Source organism: Mus pahari, chromosome 4, assembly GCF_900095145.1.
Source record: "Mus pahari chromosome 4, PAHARI_EIJ_v1.1, whole genome shotgun sequence".
Lineage (NCBI taxonomy): Eukaryota > Metazoa > Chordata > Mammalia > Rodentia > Muridae > Mus > Mus pahari.
The window spans coordinates 70,883,064-70,898,137 of record NC_034593.1 but is presented as its reverse complement, the minus strand read 5'-3'; the positions used below and the strand labels follow the sequence as shown (position 1 = coordinate 70,898,137).

The 15,074-nt window shown below is 39.7% G+C and overlaps 1 protein-coding gene across 1 annotated transcript in view; it reads right to left on the bottom strand.

The window, feature by feature from the left end:
- Nucleotides 1-1,677: 1,677 nt before the first annotated feature.
- Nucleotides 1,678-15,074, bottom strand: part of Gask1b (golgi associated kinase 1B) — a 57,890-nt gene continuing 44,493 nt past the window's right edge. Inside the window, exons 3-4 of the mRNA XM_021196626.2 lie at nt 8,326-8,552; nt 1,678-3,848 (exon numbers count right to left, since the gene is read on the bottom strand). Of these exons, the coding sequence (XP_021052285.1) occupies nt 3,641-3,848; nt 8,326-8,552 (435 nt within the window). The 3' untranslated portion in view covers nt 1,678-3,640. The remainder of the gene's footprint in view (nt 3,849-8,325; nt 8,553-15,074) is intronic.

The following is a 15,074-nucleotide window of genomic DNA, read 5'->3' as shown; positions in this document are numbered from 1 at the left end:
ACTAAAGAGGAGTAAGAGGAAGGAGAGCTTAAGCTACCGAAAGGCTCACAGCAACCATGGAAAGCTAACTAAAACTTAAATCTCCTCCTAAGAGGGATGAAATCTGTTAGCTAATTTTTTTTGCCAACCCTATAGTATGAACCCTATATGTACACAGAGAGAAAGCATAGTGGTCATGAATTATGACCTCAAATTCCTGCACACATGCCTGCACATGAGATCCAGGCTGGCATCTTGACTTTTACATTGCCTCTTTTTTTCCACTGGTGAAGGAACAAGCAAACATCCTTTTGAAGTTCACTGTTTGTTCAGTTTTCCAGTTTAAGCAGAATATTTGGTCATGAAAACAAAGACAGTCTAAAGCAGAGACAAACTGGAGTGGACCGTTCCAAAGGAGAGGGGTATTGTATTTTCTTTTGAAAACTAACTCATGTATCAGAAAAAAAGTACACAAATTTAATTTGTAGCCTTTTATTACAGGGTCTGAGACACATGTGTATTTTCATATCAGCTAAAAGGAAATAGGTCACACCCGAAAAAGCTCTTGTATGTGAGCCAAGGTAAATTCTTCTATTTTACATCTGTTAGAGCAAATAAACCATATAATGGGATACTATATACCAAATCACAGTAGTTTCTGAGCATATTGGAAATACAAAAACACTCTCATTGTTTCAATAAAAGAAGAATGTTGCTTATTAGAATTAAGAGTTAGGCCTGCAGTTATTAGTCAAAACTAATGCACCATCAATCACTCACTGTTTACAAAACAAAATAAATCATTTCAAAAATGAATGTAAAGGCTGGGGAGATGGCCAGCTGTTGAGAGCATGCACTGCTCTTCCAGAGGACCTTAGAGTTCAGTTCCAAGACCCCAAGTCAGGTAGCTCACAACTGTTTCAGAGGTTCGGATGCCCTTCTTCATGCTTCCATGGGTACTGCATACACATACATGTGTATATGTATGTGTACACACGAATAAACAGTAAAAATAAAACTTTAAAAGTTAAGTTATAACAATAATTTATGTCCTTGCGCTTTTTGCTTAGAATTAAGCATGTTGAAATAACTAGGCAAAAACCCACCTGGGTCAGACCACTCTGGGGGAGGCCAGCTGGCTCAGAGGCATCCTAACGAGAGTAGAAAAGCAAGACTTTTAAAAAGCCAGAATGCCTGCAATTAATATCACAATGTGAATTAAAATGGTAAAATCTGCGAAAATAAAAAAGTCTTAAGATGAATGTAAGTCGTCTTGATAAGGCACAAGACAACTTGGCAGAAATCTTTTAATTCGAGGTCAAGTAGGAGGTGTAAAGATAAGTAAGATGATTTGTGAGACAAAACTCAAAGAGAGCAGCCATTGTGGGGACCCACGAGAGCCCACAGTCACACTCAGGACACACTGGAGAGAACCGCAGAGACTGTGACAAAGTTCAACATGCCAAGGGAAAAGGAACACACAGGATGGCAGATGCAGTACTTGGTCATGAGCCTTGGAAAGCAGAAACAAGAGGCATCAGTGGCTGCCTCGTCCCTTCGTTTGTCTTCTCTCTCTTTTTTCTTTTTAATAAAGATTTATTTATTATATGTAAGTACACTGTAGCTGTCTTCAGACACTCCAGAAGAGAGCGCTGGTTCTATTTATGGATGGTTGTGAGCCACCATGTGGTTGCTGGGAATTGAATTCAGGACCTTCGGAAGAGCAGTCAGTGCTCTTAACCGCTGAGCCATCTCTCCAGCCCCGTCTGTCTTCTCTTATACTTAACACTTTGACTTACTATTTAGACAAGTTAGTGTGTTTATATCAATTATAATCTACACAGGTATTTTTTCCTATGATGTAGCCTATATTGCTATGTTTTTAAAAGTTCACATCAATATCAAGTTATACTTCATCAGAAGATGGAAAACGTGTGCATTAAGAACAAAACTGAAAACAAGGAGATGAGAAATATGAAAAAAATGTGTAACTTTTTTTTTTAAGTTTCTAAAAGAAGAAAAAGTCAGTAAATCAGGTTTTATGAAGGGAGGGGCACATTTCAGACAGGACATCCCTAAGACCAGACTGACCTCAGCCTTGCAAACCTTCCACGGCTTCCTGGGTGCTAAGAGTTCAGGTCTGTATCACTGTACCTGGCTAATCAATGGCCTTGCAAATAAGGGGTCATAGAGCTGAAAGCAAGAGAGACAGAATTTGCTCTAGATTCAAAGGCTCCATCTAAGAAGGATAAGTGATGGCCTGGCAAATTCTCCCAGGACAGAAAGACTCGGAGCATGAACTTCGTGTGCCTTAGTTCCTCCAAGCTGATGAAAGATTTGGTAGATGGATTTGGGGGAAGAATTAGTTGAGACTTAATTTTGCCTAATTAGTTGCCATATGCTCTCTATCCATGTGTTCTTTGTGAGAAGATACAGTCATGAGTGTTGGGTTTCATTAAGACTTCTTGTATTGAACTAATCTACATAATATATTTAATATCTGAACTTATCGTCTGTACCTAGATAATATCAGTTAAATCAGAAGTCCTCTATGATTAAAAAAAAAACCTTCAGAAATTACAGTATATCCTTTATAAAATGACAAATTGTTAACTATTCATTAAAAGTGGGCTGGGGTTATGGGCTTAGTCATACAGTGACTCTCTAGCATGACAGAAGACCCAAGTTTGATCCGAGCACTGTGGGGCATGGTGTCATATACTGTCTGTAATCCCAGCGCTTGGGACAGAGCATCAGAAGACCAAGGTCATCCTCTGATGCATAAGGAGTTCAAAGCCAGCCTGGACTATATGAAACCTTAACTTTTTTTTTTTAAGCCAATCAATCAATCAATAAGAACATTAAGAGATTCTACAAGTAAATTTTCAAACAGGTAGCAACATGCCTCATAACTTTTTAGTTTTCTAACCACAAGACACAAATTGGATCAAAATTAAGACAGCAAATTGAACATATACATCAGTTGTCATATATGGAAATGTCTATGCTGTCAATAAATTTCTTAAAAAGGGAAGGATAGGAGAATTTTGTTGTTCAGAGGTAGCTGATTATCTTAGACTCTAGAAAATATACTGGTTGTTTGTAATAAATCTACTACCATGTCTACTTAGAAGGTGTTTCAAGACTGCTGCATTTGCAGATCAGACGCCTCAATTTCATGATGTAGAATTGCCTCTGGATCGTGTTGGAAAAGCTGTTGTAACCATCAGCAACGAGAGAATGCCGATCAACTCATTGCAAGCAGCTGGTCAGATCAGTCAAATGGCATGGGAATGATTTATTAGAAGAACCAGTGTCTCTGGTTTATACTGTTCCATCAAATGACATAAAAATAGTTTAAACATCAGTAGGAATAATCATTTGGGTCATTACACAATAACATTGCTGAGACAAACATACCAGAGTCTTAGGAAAAACTATCAACAGGCATTCTGCAAGCAATATGTTATTCTGAAACTTCTTCAATCTGCATACCTCTAAATGCTACAAACTTTTTAAACTCAGTTAATGATATAAACTGCGTCAGTTTCATGTATTCAACTGTGCTGCCTCATTTCTAGAAACACTTAAGGTTGATACCTTTTATTTAAGAAAAACCAAATGTGACACATGTATAGCCCTCGAGGCAGAAAGCCATTTGTCATTCATTCATAGGTAATACTCTAACCCCGTGTGCGTTGATGTAGGTGATAAGGATTCTGGCTCTCCGCTCTATTACGTCGATAAGCTTCTCAATGCCTTGTCTGCCTCCTTGACTTTCCCAATAAACCTGATCAAGGAACAGGGACTGAAGGAGCTTCTGCCTTAAGTGTTGGCTCTTCAAAACAGAAACTGCAGATTCAGGAAACCTGAAACAATAACACAATATTTCATTCTTAGCAATTGCTCGGAAATATTATTTCTTCCCCCCAGTTTCTCTACCTTCCTTAGTCTCATAAATCACACTATCTAATGAGACCTAGAAAACCAAAATGTTTTTGTCACTGACAAGCAGACACTTCTCATGAAAATAAAATACAAGAAAAATGTATTTCAAATGAACCAAATTATCTATTCCATTCAGAACGCGACATCCTAATTTCTTATTTAAAGGTCATTAAAGAGTGTCAAAGAGGCATAGAATTAAGATCACATTAGATCTGAAGATGTATTTCCTATCATCTTAAGCTACAGAAAGCCTTTTGTCTACTCTCATTAGTAACAAGGTGAAGTTTGATGAAAGAAAATAGTAAGAAGCAAAATATGTGTGGTTTCAGTGAAGTATCCTCCCTGAACAGCAGTTAAGGCTTAAAATGCAATGACCACAGACTTCTGATAGAACAAAAGAAAAATTATTTAAAAAGAAAACTCAATTAGAGGAAGAATTCCCTCTGATTCAGATTATACTTTTGGAACTTGAGTGATTGTGTTTTGCTTTGTGTTTGTTTTAGGTTGGGGGGTTGTTATTTGGGGATTTCATTTTAGTTTTTAATTATTTCTTTTATGTTTGACATTATAATCATCATTTCTCGCTGCCCTTTTCTCCCATATCCCTCTCCTTGATATCTTTCTGACTCATGGCCTTTTTAAAAATTTGTTATTGCATGAATATATATTCTTAAATATATATTTATATATCTATCTACAGTTCTATATACTGATCTACATATTGGTCTTTATACTGTTACTTATATGTATGCTTTTAGGGCTGACAATTTGATATCAGATAGCCAGTTGGTGTGCTCTTCCCTGGATAAGACTTTTTCTAGCTCTCAGCATTTTTTAGTTGCCTGTAATTCTTGGTGTAGAATTGAGACCTCATGGATTTATCTACAAAACAACTCCCACATCTGGGGCTTAGGAAACAGTGAAAAGGAGGGAGGGGTGCTGTAAGGCCCAGAGGACCAGGGAGTTTACACCCACGTCTCACCAACACCACATGAGCTAAGTAAGGACAACAATAAACATGTCAAATGGATAAGCACAAGGCCAGTGTTTTCCTGAGTGGAGTCTAAAATGATGCTCTAACTTATATCTCGAATGTCTCCCAAATGTCCATGCATTAAAGACTTAGTCCTTGGGATACTTTGACTGGGGTATGGTGGTCCTTTTAGGAGGCAAGGCATAGTGGAAGATGCTGTCATTGAGGCATGCCTTGAAAGAGATGCTAGGATTCCACCCCTCCCTCTTTCTCTCTTTCAACTCCTGATCACCGGTGAAAAGGACCTCACCATCCTTGGTTATAAAAGTCCTGTTCATAAAGGAAAACAGACCACTATCCTACTATTGGCATTTACACTGCATTGGTTACGGGGAAAGAAATGGCTAATAGAAATATGGTGGCATTTAGTACCACCACAGTTTATAGTAACACTAAAAGATCAAAGAAGCAGAGCCAGGTGGCTATGTCCTGAAACTCCTAAAGCTGTGAGCTACAGTAAATTTTCCCACTTGGTAAGACAATCGCCTCAGACATTACTTACAGAAACAGAAAGCTGGCAATTGTTTTCAAACAAATTCAGCAAAATTAAACTTTTAGAGCAAGGATATTCAATGACATCTCACTGGACACCCTGAGGTCACTTAAGAAGAACACGGCTGAATCATTAAGAGAGTTCACTGAACTTGCTTTATTTTTTTTTTCATGTAGGAAGACTAGAGCCAGGGTCTAGCATGTATAGTGCCATAAGGTCTTAGAAAATGTCTACTCTAAGTTATAGGTTATATTCTGCAACACCTGCAGCTTGGCCTCCCCTAGCTCACAGAAGTCTCGTACCATATAATCTCTGGGGTTCAAGAGTAACTTTCAAATGAATTTAGTTGCACCTTTAAAATTACAGGGCAAGAACATGCACTTATTTAAAGACACACTTGAGCACAATACTTAGGACACATAGACACTAGCGATCCAGGGTCAAAAACTGTGGTGATGCTAGAGACCAAAGGTTACTGAGCTGGACAGAGTGAATCTCAGGAGTGTGGAATTAAATAAGGCATTTTGTGCTCTGAGTCCCCTAAAAACTTTTACTATGCAGTCTTGTGGGCTACGTCTTAATGTTATACTATATAATATAGTAATATTCATAATTATTATTTTTATAGCCCTTCAACCAAGTTAGCTTAGGCAGAATACATGAGATGAGAGTATCAAAACTTCCAGTCTCTTCAGTAACTGGAAGTCCTGTTCATAGAAGAAAACAAGCCATTACTCTACTATGGGTTCTTACATTGCATTGGTTAAGAGAAATAGTCAGTGTGTGACTCTGAGCCTAACAAAGACTTCACTTTTGCTTATTAATGTATGAATTATATACTCAAAGAAGATTTAACCTTAACTGCATTATACCCCATAATGCAGTTAAGGTTTAATCTTCTTTGAAAGAATAAATAAAAGTATTCATATTTCTGTGAATGTTTAAGATAGATAGATGTATGCCCTCAGCACTCTCAATTCTGCAAAGAAAAGTCCCCGTAATATCAATTTAGTAAACGATGTCTTAGGAATGTCAATTTCCCTATGCATAAATTTTCCTTGGCTTAGGCACTTAAAAGAGAGAATCTGCCAGTGCATTCTGCCTTCAATTCACAGAGCTGTAAAGCACACCAACAAGGGAAGGATGTGGGGTTGGAGGGTGAGGGGACTCTCTTGGCACTCTCAAAACCCACTTTATCTAAGTACAAAGGTTGAGGGGAAATGATTGAAATGTGGATATGGAACACACTGAGCCACATGATAGTAAGAGTAATCGCTGTAGGACACAAACACAAGTTGACACAAAGGAAAAAAACAGTAGGCATAGGCTTGGAAGGGCTGAGTTTTACCATTAGTTTCAGTTATATTGGGCTTATTTCCCTGTGTTTAGCTCTTAGGGGGTGGCTATGGCTATTTTGTGGGCTCTTAAACTTCCAATGGAACCTAGCTCCTTGGGGAACTGTATTCTCAACTAGCATGGGTTATGAGGGTGGCTCTACTGGCTGTGAGATTTACTCAAGGCTTCTGTAACTGAGGTGGGACTGATCAAGCCAGCTCCTGCTGCACTTTTTTTTTTCAACATAATATTTTTATTGATTCTTTGTGAATTTTCACATCATGTACCCAGATCACACTTACTTCCCAGTCCTTAGAGCTCTGCCCTCCCACCCTTGTGGACTTCCCCGCCTCCCCCAAAATGGAAAAAGCAAAAGAAAAAAAAATCCAACTTATATTGCCCACATACTCACTGGAGCGTGATCAAACTTCCCACGGCCAGTTCCTTAAAGAAACCTGAGTCTTTCTCCCCACTGCCCCTCCTGGCTCCCCAACACCCTTCCCCCTGCTCCCCCACCAGAAGCCATCAGTATGAGTCTCTGCTATCCCAAAATGCATGAGTATGCCACGAGACCCACTGTGTTCTTACTTCTCCAGTATAGCACTATCTCCTTTAGATTCATCCTGCCTCCCTCTTTACTCTGTATCCATTCTAAGTCCTACCAAATGTCTCCCAAATGGTTCGGGTCATCTCTGAGTGTTTGGCCAATCTTGAGTGAACAGCTCTTCTTTGCTAGCCTCCTGTAGTTTTCAAGATCCAGCACCACAGTCTCCAGCACCACAGTCTGTCTGCCAACAATACTTCTGAGTACTTGAAAGTCCTCCTACCCAGTTTAAAGGGCCAGCTGTCCTCTGGTGCCCTACCTTTTAGAGAGCTCTTTTCCCACCATATTCATAACAGTCACTTGGGTTAACCATGAATCCGACATCCTGCCATGCTTATTAATTCCACTGACATGTCAAATAGTTTATTACAGATTTAGACATCTCTATTGTTCCTGCCATGTCCAATCCTGTGCTTTCACAATAGAGCCTCTGCCACCTGATTATCCTACCCCTGACAGCCCTGCACGTGTCCAGCCTCACCCATGTGGGTTTTCACAGTGAAAGTTGAACCTGGCAGTGAAGGCAGACTGTGGAAAGAGCTGTGTAGGTGTTTGTTGTGGACTGCTCCTGGATGTACTGTCTGCTCTTGGAATGCTATTTTTCTTCTTGGGACTCTCTATTTATATATTTAATTTCTTTGGAAAAAAAAGTATATCTAACATAAGGTGTGAGTCTTCACAGAACATTACTATTTGTTAACAAGCATGTGATCTTCCAAGATGTCACTGCATTAAAAAAAAATGTACTCTTCATTTTGGATGTAACAGCTCCTTCCTGTAATCTGAGCCCTCTGAAAGTTGAAGCAGGAGGATAACCATAAGTTTGAGGTCAGCTTGAATGATAGTGAGTTCCAGGAAAGTCTGAGCTACACAGAGAATTCCAGAACAGTCTAGAGAGTGAGATAGGAGTTCCACGATCAATACAACACTTACTCTCGGATGCCTTCTAACAACTTGAAGTTTAAGTTATCTTCGCTTCTATCAAAGAAGCCCTTATTGTTTATGAAGACCAAATGCCTTGGGTCATTCTTCCTCTGGATAATGTGTGCTAAAGTCACAGAATTTTGGTCCTCACAGTTTGGACCCAGTCCATTCTGTATACAGGCATCTTCCTTGCGAGGTCTGAATCCGCAGCAATTTGTATCCAAGCGATTATAAATCTGAAAAATGGAAATGAGAACAAAATCCAAGATGCTGAGCAAAAGCTTGGGAAAGTCTGCACATTTCCAAAGAATGGGAGCTTTCTGAACAGCTGACCTGCCAGAATCCATGCAGGCCAGGCGGCTTTAATGAAAAGCAGCTGTTAGAATAAGTCCATAGTTCAAAGCCCTCTGACTCACACAAAGTCCTAAGCATTTCCAGCTTCTGCTAACAGCAGATCGTCCAATTCAGGCGACCCCACCCTTGATAGCCACAGTTCCCACAGAATCACATGCAAACATGTGGCCAGCAGAATCTCTGACGCTTCAGGAAGGAGAAGACAGCATAGTATTTCTACTGACCCAGGGACGAGCTCTTGTTTTCTTCCTGGGGTTGGACCCTACAGATTATTACTACTTTACTGGCTATAAAGTCTATTGTGCTGGATTGTAGTATTGCAGTAGTTAGCCTGAAATAAGATAGAAATCTACAGAAGGTACGAGATCCAATAATGAAGCATCAGCTAGATTATGAATATGTGACAAAGTTATAGAGACTTTAGGGGTTTGTTATAGTGGGAAGAACTAATAAATAAATAAATAAATAAATAGGTAGTAAAGTTGACTAGAGCATTGTTTAATGTCACTTCTTTTTTTATTAGATATTTTCTTCATTTATATTTCAAATACTATCCCAAAAGTCCCCTATACCCTCTTCCCACCCTGCTTCCCAACCCAACCATTCCTGCTGCTTGGCCCTGGTGTTCCCCTGTACTGGAGCATATAAAGTTTGCAAGACCAAGGGAGCTCTCATCCCATTGATGGCCAACTAGGCCATCCTCTGCTACATATGCAACTAGAGACACAGTTCTGGGGTGTATTGGCTAGTTCATATCCTTGCTACTCCTATAGGGCTGCAGACCCCTTTAGCTCCTTGGGTACTTTCTGCTCCTTCATTAGGGGTCCTGTGTTCCATCCAATAGATGACTGTGAGCATCCACTTCTGTATTTGCCAGGCACTGGCATAGCCTCTCAAGAGATAGCTATATCAAGGTCCTGTCAGCTAAATCTTGCTGGCATATGCAATAGTGTCTGGGTTTGGTGGTTGTATATGGGATGGATCCCCGGGTGGGGCAGTCTCTGGATGGTTCTTTCTTCCGTCTCAGCTCCAAACTTTGTCTCTGTAACTCCCTCCATGGTTGTTTTGTTCCCCACTTCTAAGATGGATAGAAGTATCCACACTTTGTTCTTCCTTCTTCTTGAGTTTCATGTGCTTTTCAAAATGTATCTTAGGTAGTCTAAGTTTCTGCACTCACTGATAAGTAGATATTAACCCAGAAACTTAATGTCACTTCTTTTGACCAAGAAAAAAGTAATATTCAAGATCCAGCACCAGAGTGACGTAAACTTGAGCTCAGGAATTTAGTCACTTAAAGTCAAACCTCTGGTCTTACACCTGATAGCTACACAACCTTGTACAGATTCCTTCATGTCACTGACTCTGGTTAATCACCTGTATGCTATGACTTATTTATGTTGTACAGTTGGTAGAAAGATTAATGAAATACTATATACAGCCCTAACAGGCAGGGGATGTCCAAGCTTATAACATTGAAGCATGACATTGTTATTTGTAAACATGTTAGACCACAATCACAGCTATCCGAGGATGTATGTGGCACTGCCACAGGTTCGACACACTTAATAGGGCATACATTCTTTACATTAGATCTGAATGCTTCCCTCAAAGGCCCATACCGCATATTTAGTTCCCAGACTAACACTGTTGAAGTGGTAGGAACCTTGAAAGATGAGACATAGTAGGAGGTCTTAAGTGATGCAGTTAGGCCACAGAAAGGGATGAGGGCCCTCATTGCTCTTCTTTGATTCTTAGCTGCCTCTTCCCTGTACCACTGCCTTCCCATAAGTGCAAAAGTTATGAGGGCAGAACAGCTAGGGATTAAAGTCTGCAAAACTGTAAGCCAAGCTTAAACTAGACTAGAGGTCAGTTTTCATAGATACCATCATAAGTTCATGTTCAACTAGAATAACATTCATGAAGAAATGAAACATTTTTAGTTTTGACTATACTAGAATAAACATTTAGAATTTAACTCTTAAGGACAAACTTATTTTTTTATTTTTCTGTTGTTGTTTGTTTTATTTCTCTGTTGTTGTTTGTTTTATTTTGGTTTGTTGTTGTTGTTGCCACCACCGCAGGTGCTGCTGCTAGAGACAGGGTTTCTCTGTGTAGCCCTTGCTACCCTGAAACTTGCTCTGTAGACCAAGTTGGCCTTAAACTCAGAGATCCACCTACCTCTGCCCCTCTTAAAGATTCCAATACCTACCTCCCAACGGTGCCATGAGCCTTTAACACAGGAGACAGAACATAGAGGATAATTATGACCCAAAGTATAATAAAAAGCCGTGAATGTTGAATGAATTCATGTTTGATCTTAAGCTCTCATGGATTTAAGCCCTGTCAGCATCTCTGTAAGAATTGTATTTTATAGTTGATATTTTTAAACTTCATGAAAGCATGGGCAATTAGAAACTGGAGAGAATGACAGAGGACATCCTTTTTATTGCCGTCCCCCTCATCTGACTGTTTTCTACAGTGTGTTCTAAAATGTTCTCTATAATCTAATTTTGAGTCATAAGATATTCTGATGATTTCACCAATTCTCTGAGAGACTGCTGTGCTAGGCAAGTCTGACCAACACCACCGCTGATGATAGGTATATATGACCAGTTCCTCTTCTGGGAAATGATGCTACTGATGTTATTCAGATCCAAACATGTACTTGGTGAATACATTGCTGTGTGCAAGTGTATGCCTATGTATACCTAGGCATGTTCAGGCAAGGCCTCAGATAATGTGTTTTATTCAGTCCCGTTGCTCTCTGGCTAGAGCAATGCACATCCTTATATTTTTGCCCTTGTATAATAATGGCTTATGTAGCTATAAAATCATAGCCTCCAAGTCTCCTCAGAATTTTGTCATAGTTTTCTTTGAGTTACCATTCACTATACCAAGGATATTGGTATAACCCTTATCCCTTAAAGTCCCTAAAAGTCAGCATTATCTGCCTGTCATCTGGTTTAGGTATTTGCCAAACACAGTTCTGCGTACTTTCAAGATAGCTCACCAATTTTGAAAGCCTAATATGGCACATCTCGCATAGCTGTGAACCCCAGATGATATTTTAATGTGCTTGTTCAGTGCACACATTAAAGCAAACACTTAAGCATTGCAAAACTACCCACAGTGCCAATCTGTCTCTGTTCTTAAGTGGGCATCCTACAAAGAGGCCTATTGTGGCTAAATGTTTTCAGGTAAGCAATAATGATGCCAATCACCATTACTGTTTGTTTGAATTCTTATTATTTTATTAATTTACTAAATTTTTGGTGCATGCATGCAGGACACCTTCCACACATAGAGGTCAAAGGACAACTTTCAGATGTGGACTCTATCCTTTCAACATATGGGTACTAGAGATAGAGCTCACATCGTCAAGCTTGGCAGAAGGCACCTTTGCCAGCCTGGCCCAAGCGTGTCACTGGCCCTGACTGAATTCATACTTTCTTATTCTATAATACAAGAAAAAAATCTTTTTTTTTTTTTTTTGCAAAAGCAATCTACTGCTGAAGAGAACTGCCAACCATCATTTTCCATAAAAGCAGTCTTTCCTTTTTTAGAAAAATATATCTTCAATGTTTACCTAACTAAAATTACACTCAGAAAAATCCAGGTGTTCCTGCCAATTTTTTTAAAGAGATGGGATAGATATTTTTAGATATATTTCCTTCAAAAGCTTTTTCCCTTAATTCCATTTTCCTTTGGTAGTAATCATTTTGTCTGTAGGAAAAAAATATATCTTCTGAGTAACTTCTGTTCTCTTATTTCACCTAAAGCAAGGAAACCTATACCTTACTATGTGATTCTGAAGAACCGTTAGATGTCTGCAGAAAACCAGCTCCTTTTTAGACAAAAAACCATGCCCTATCCACGTCTGTGTTCAAAACTAGGTCCATCAAGGGCTTGGGTTAGTTTATTCATATCATCATTGTCCTTAAAGTAACATGATTAAGCAACTACTTGCAGACAATGTCCCAACAAAGCAACAGAAATTAAATAAAGACACTGAGCTATGAGGAAGAGAAAGGTGACCCCTCTGGGCTTCCCTCTTCTCACAAAGAGAACTCAGGATTCTAACCCAGATGTCAACGCACCAACCTCTCATCCATCCTGATTTTATTTTTCAGGTACTGTCTCCCATCCAAGGCAAAACAAGCATTTGCTCACATTTGCATAAAACATTAAATGATTCTGCATGCAATTAGTATTGATTACAAGAGTCTCAGCAGAAGTACAAAGAACTTCAGGCCAGAATAGCAAGGTAAAAACACATAGAGGGAACAGTCATAAGACTTGAGTGTAAAGAGTCAGTCAGCATGAGCTGGAAAAGAAATACTTCATTACACTCAGAGGGCAAAAGTGCTCTACAAAAACGCTATGGGCATTTCTAATGGTGCTCACAGGCACTGTTTGAATTGGTGTTGTGGACTGGTATGAAGTGGCCTGAGTCCTTGGTGGACTGGTATGAAGTGGCCTGGGTCCTTGGGAGACACTGAACAGTACAGGTAGAGTGCACTGCTGGACACAAAGAGAACACGGAGCCAATAGAAGTTAGAGCGCCATGCCCACGGGAAAAATCTGAAAATAGATTTATCTGAAAACTTTGCCATTTTCTCACATTGAACTGGAAGGACAGAAGGACAGTGAGCAGGACATCAGGGGAAATCATTAAACGAACGACAACTGAAGCAAAGCATGCTGGGAAGCTGAAGGGCGAATATAATGAGGACGGTCTCTCCAACATGGACAGTGAACTGTCATCCGCATGCTATGGCATAAACCAGCTGAATTAGATAAGCCTGCATATTGGTATCCACCGATTTTTCTTTCTTCATTCTTAACTGGTCTGCATGAAGATAGGTGTGCATGTATGCATTTCTTGTTTAAGAAGTCAAAATCTTAATATTCTTTGTGGAGGGGGTAAATATGCTTGTTAACTTGTGTGTGCACACACACACGCATGTAGGTATACTTATTCATATGTGTAGGTGAATGTAGAAGCTGGAGGCTGATTTCAAGTGTCTTTTCCTGTCACTCTCCCCATTAGTGTTTGACAAAAAACTATCATTGAACCTGGAGCTCATAGATTAATCCAGGCTGGTTGGCTGACAATCATTCTGTCTCTGATTGGTTAAGGCTGGCTGGCAAGCCTCTGTCTGTGACCCATACTGCCCTGCTTTTATATGGGCACTAAAAATACAAATCTAAGCTTTCAAGAAAATTGCATAGCGAACACTGTAACAACTAAGTTATCTCCCTGGCTCATCTCTTAAGATCTTTACTCACTTTAATCAAACTATCTGGTTTTAGTTTCAACTTTTTGATCCAGAGTCTGTCTATACAACCCTGGCTGTCCTAGAACTTGCAGAATAGAAGACAGACCCACTTCTGCCTACCGAATGCTAAGATTAAAGGTGTGTGCCATCACACCTTGCTCAGACATTAAACAACTGCCTTTTTTTTTTTTTTAAGAAAACACCAAATTTAGGGAGGTAGCTTAATATTCAAGAAAATATGTAGATAAACAGAAATTCTGCACAATGATTTACCCAAAGGCTAGTAAAAAGCCCTTAATGAATCAACTCTGCAAAATGTTGTAACTCAATTTGAATTTGACTGTGTACAGACCTTCAGCGAAGCACTGCCTTGTACTGAGAGCACAGAAGTGGTAGGTATGCCACGAGGAGAGGAACTTATAAAAGGATTGGCAGGAGCAAGCCGCCAGCTGCCTATGTCTGTCCTTTACTTTTGGCTAGTATCCGTCTTTGGGTTTAACTGCAGTAACCATGGATCATGAATTCTGCATCTGGTAGAAAATCTACCATAATGCCTTGCATGACATTAGCATAACAGGCAGGTGAAATGAAAATCTCAGAAGGAAACTCTTTTCTTTGGCTGGCAGTTTCCTGGCAGAGTTCCTCTGACTTTCCATTATTTGATTGAACATCTCACTTGCTTGGAAAAAAAAAAACACAGGTAGGAAATAGGTCTTACTTTCAACAATTATCTTAAAGATTTTAAAAGGCAAAGAGACACAGAATCATATTTACCGGCAGCACTCCAGGCATGGGAAGACACAAAACATTCGTGCCTATTTAGCTGTCAGAGAAACTCACCTGGGAAAATGTGCTCTGGGGGTTTGTCCTATATAAACCTGTGTGTGTGTATTTGCAGTGCTACAAATGGAATCAGAGTTGGTTTCCTACAATCTAATGGGTAAGGAAACAACACTACATCATGGGAAGAGCAATCTTGGACAAACACCACAGCATCTGTGGTGCTTCTTAATGCAGGCACAGCTTCTTCCTCCAGGGAACCATAGAAAGCAAACTTCTAGAGAGGGAGAGGAGGAGAGAAGAGGAGGAGAGGAGAGGAGAGGAGAGGAGAGGAGAGGAGAGGAG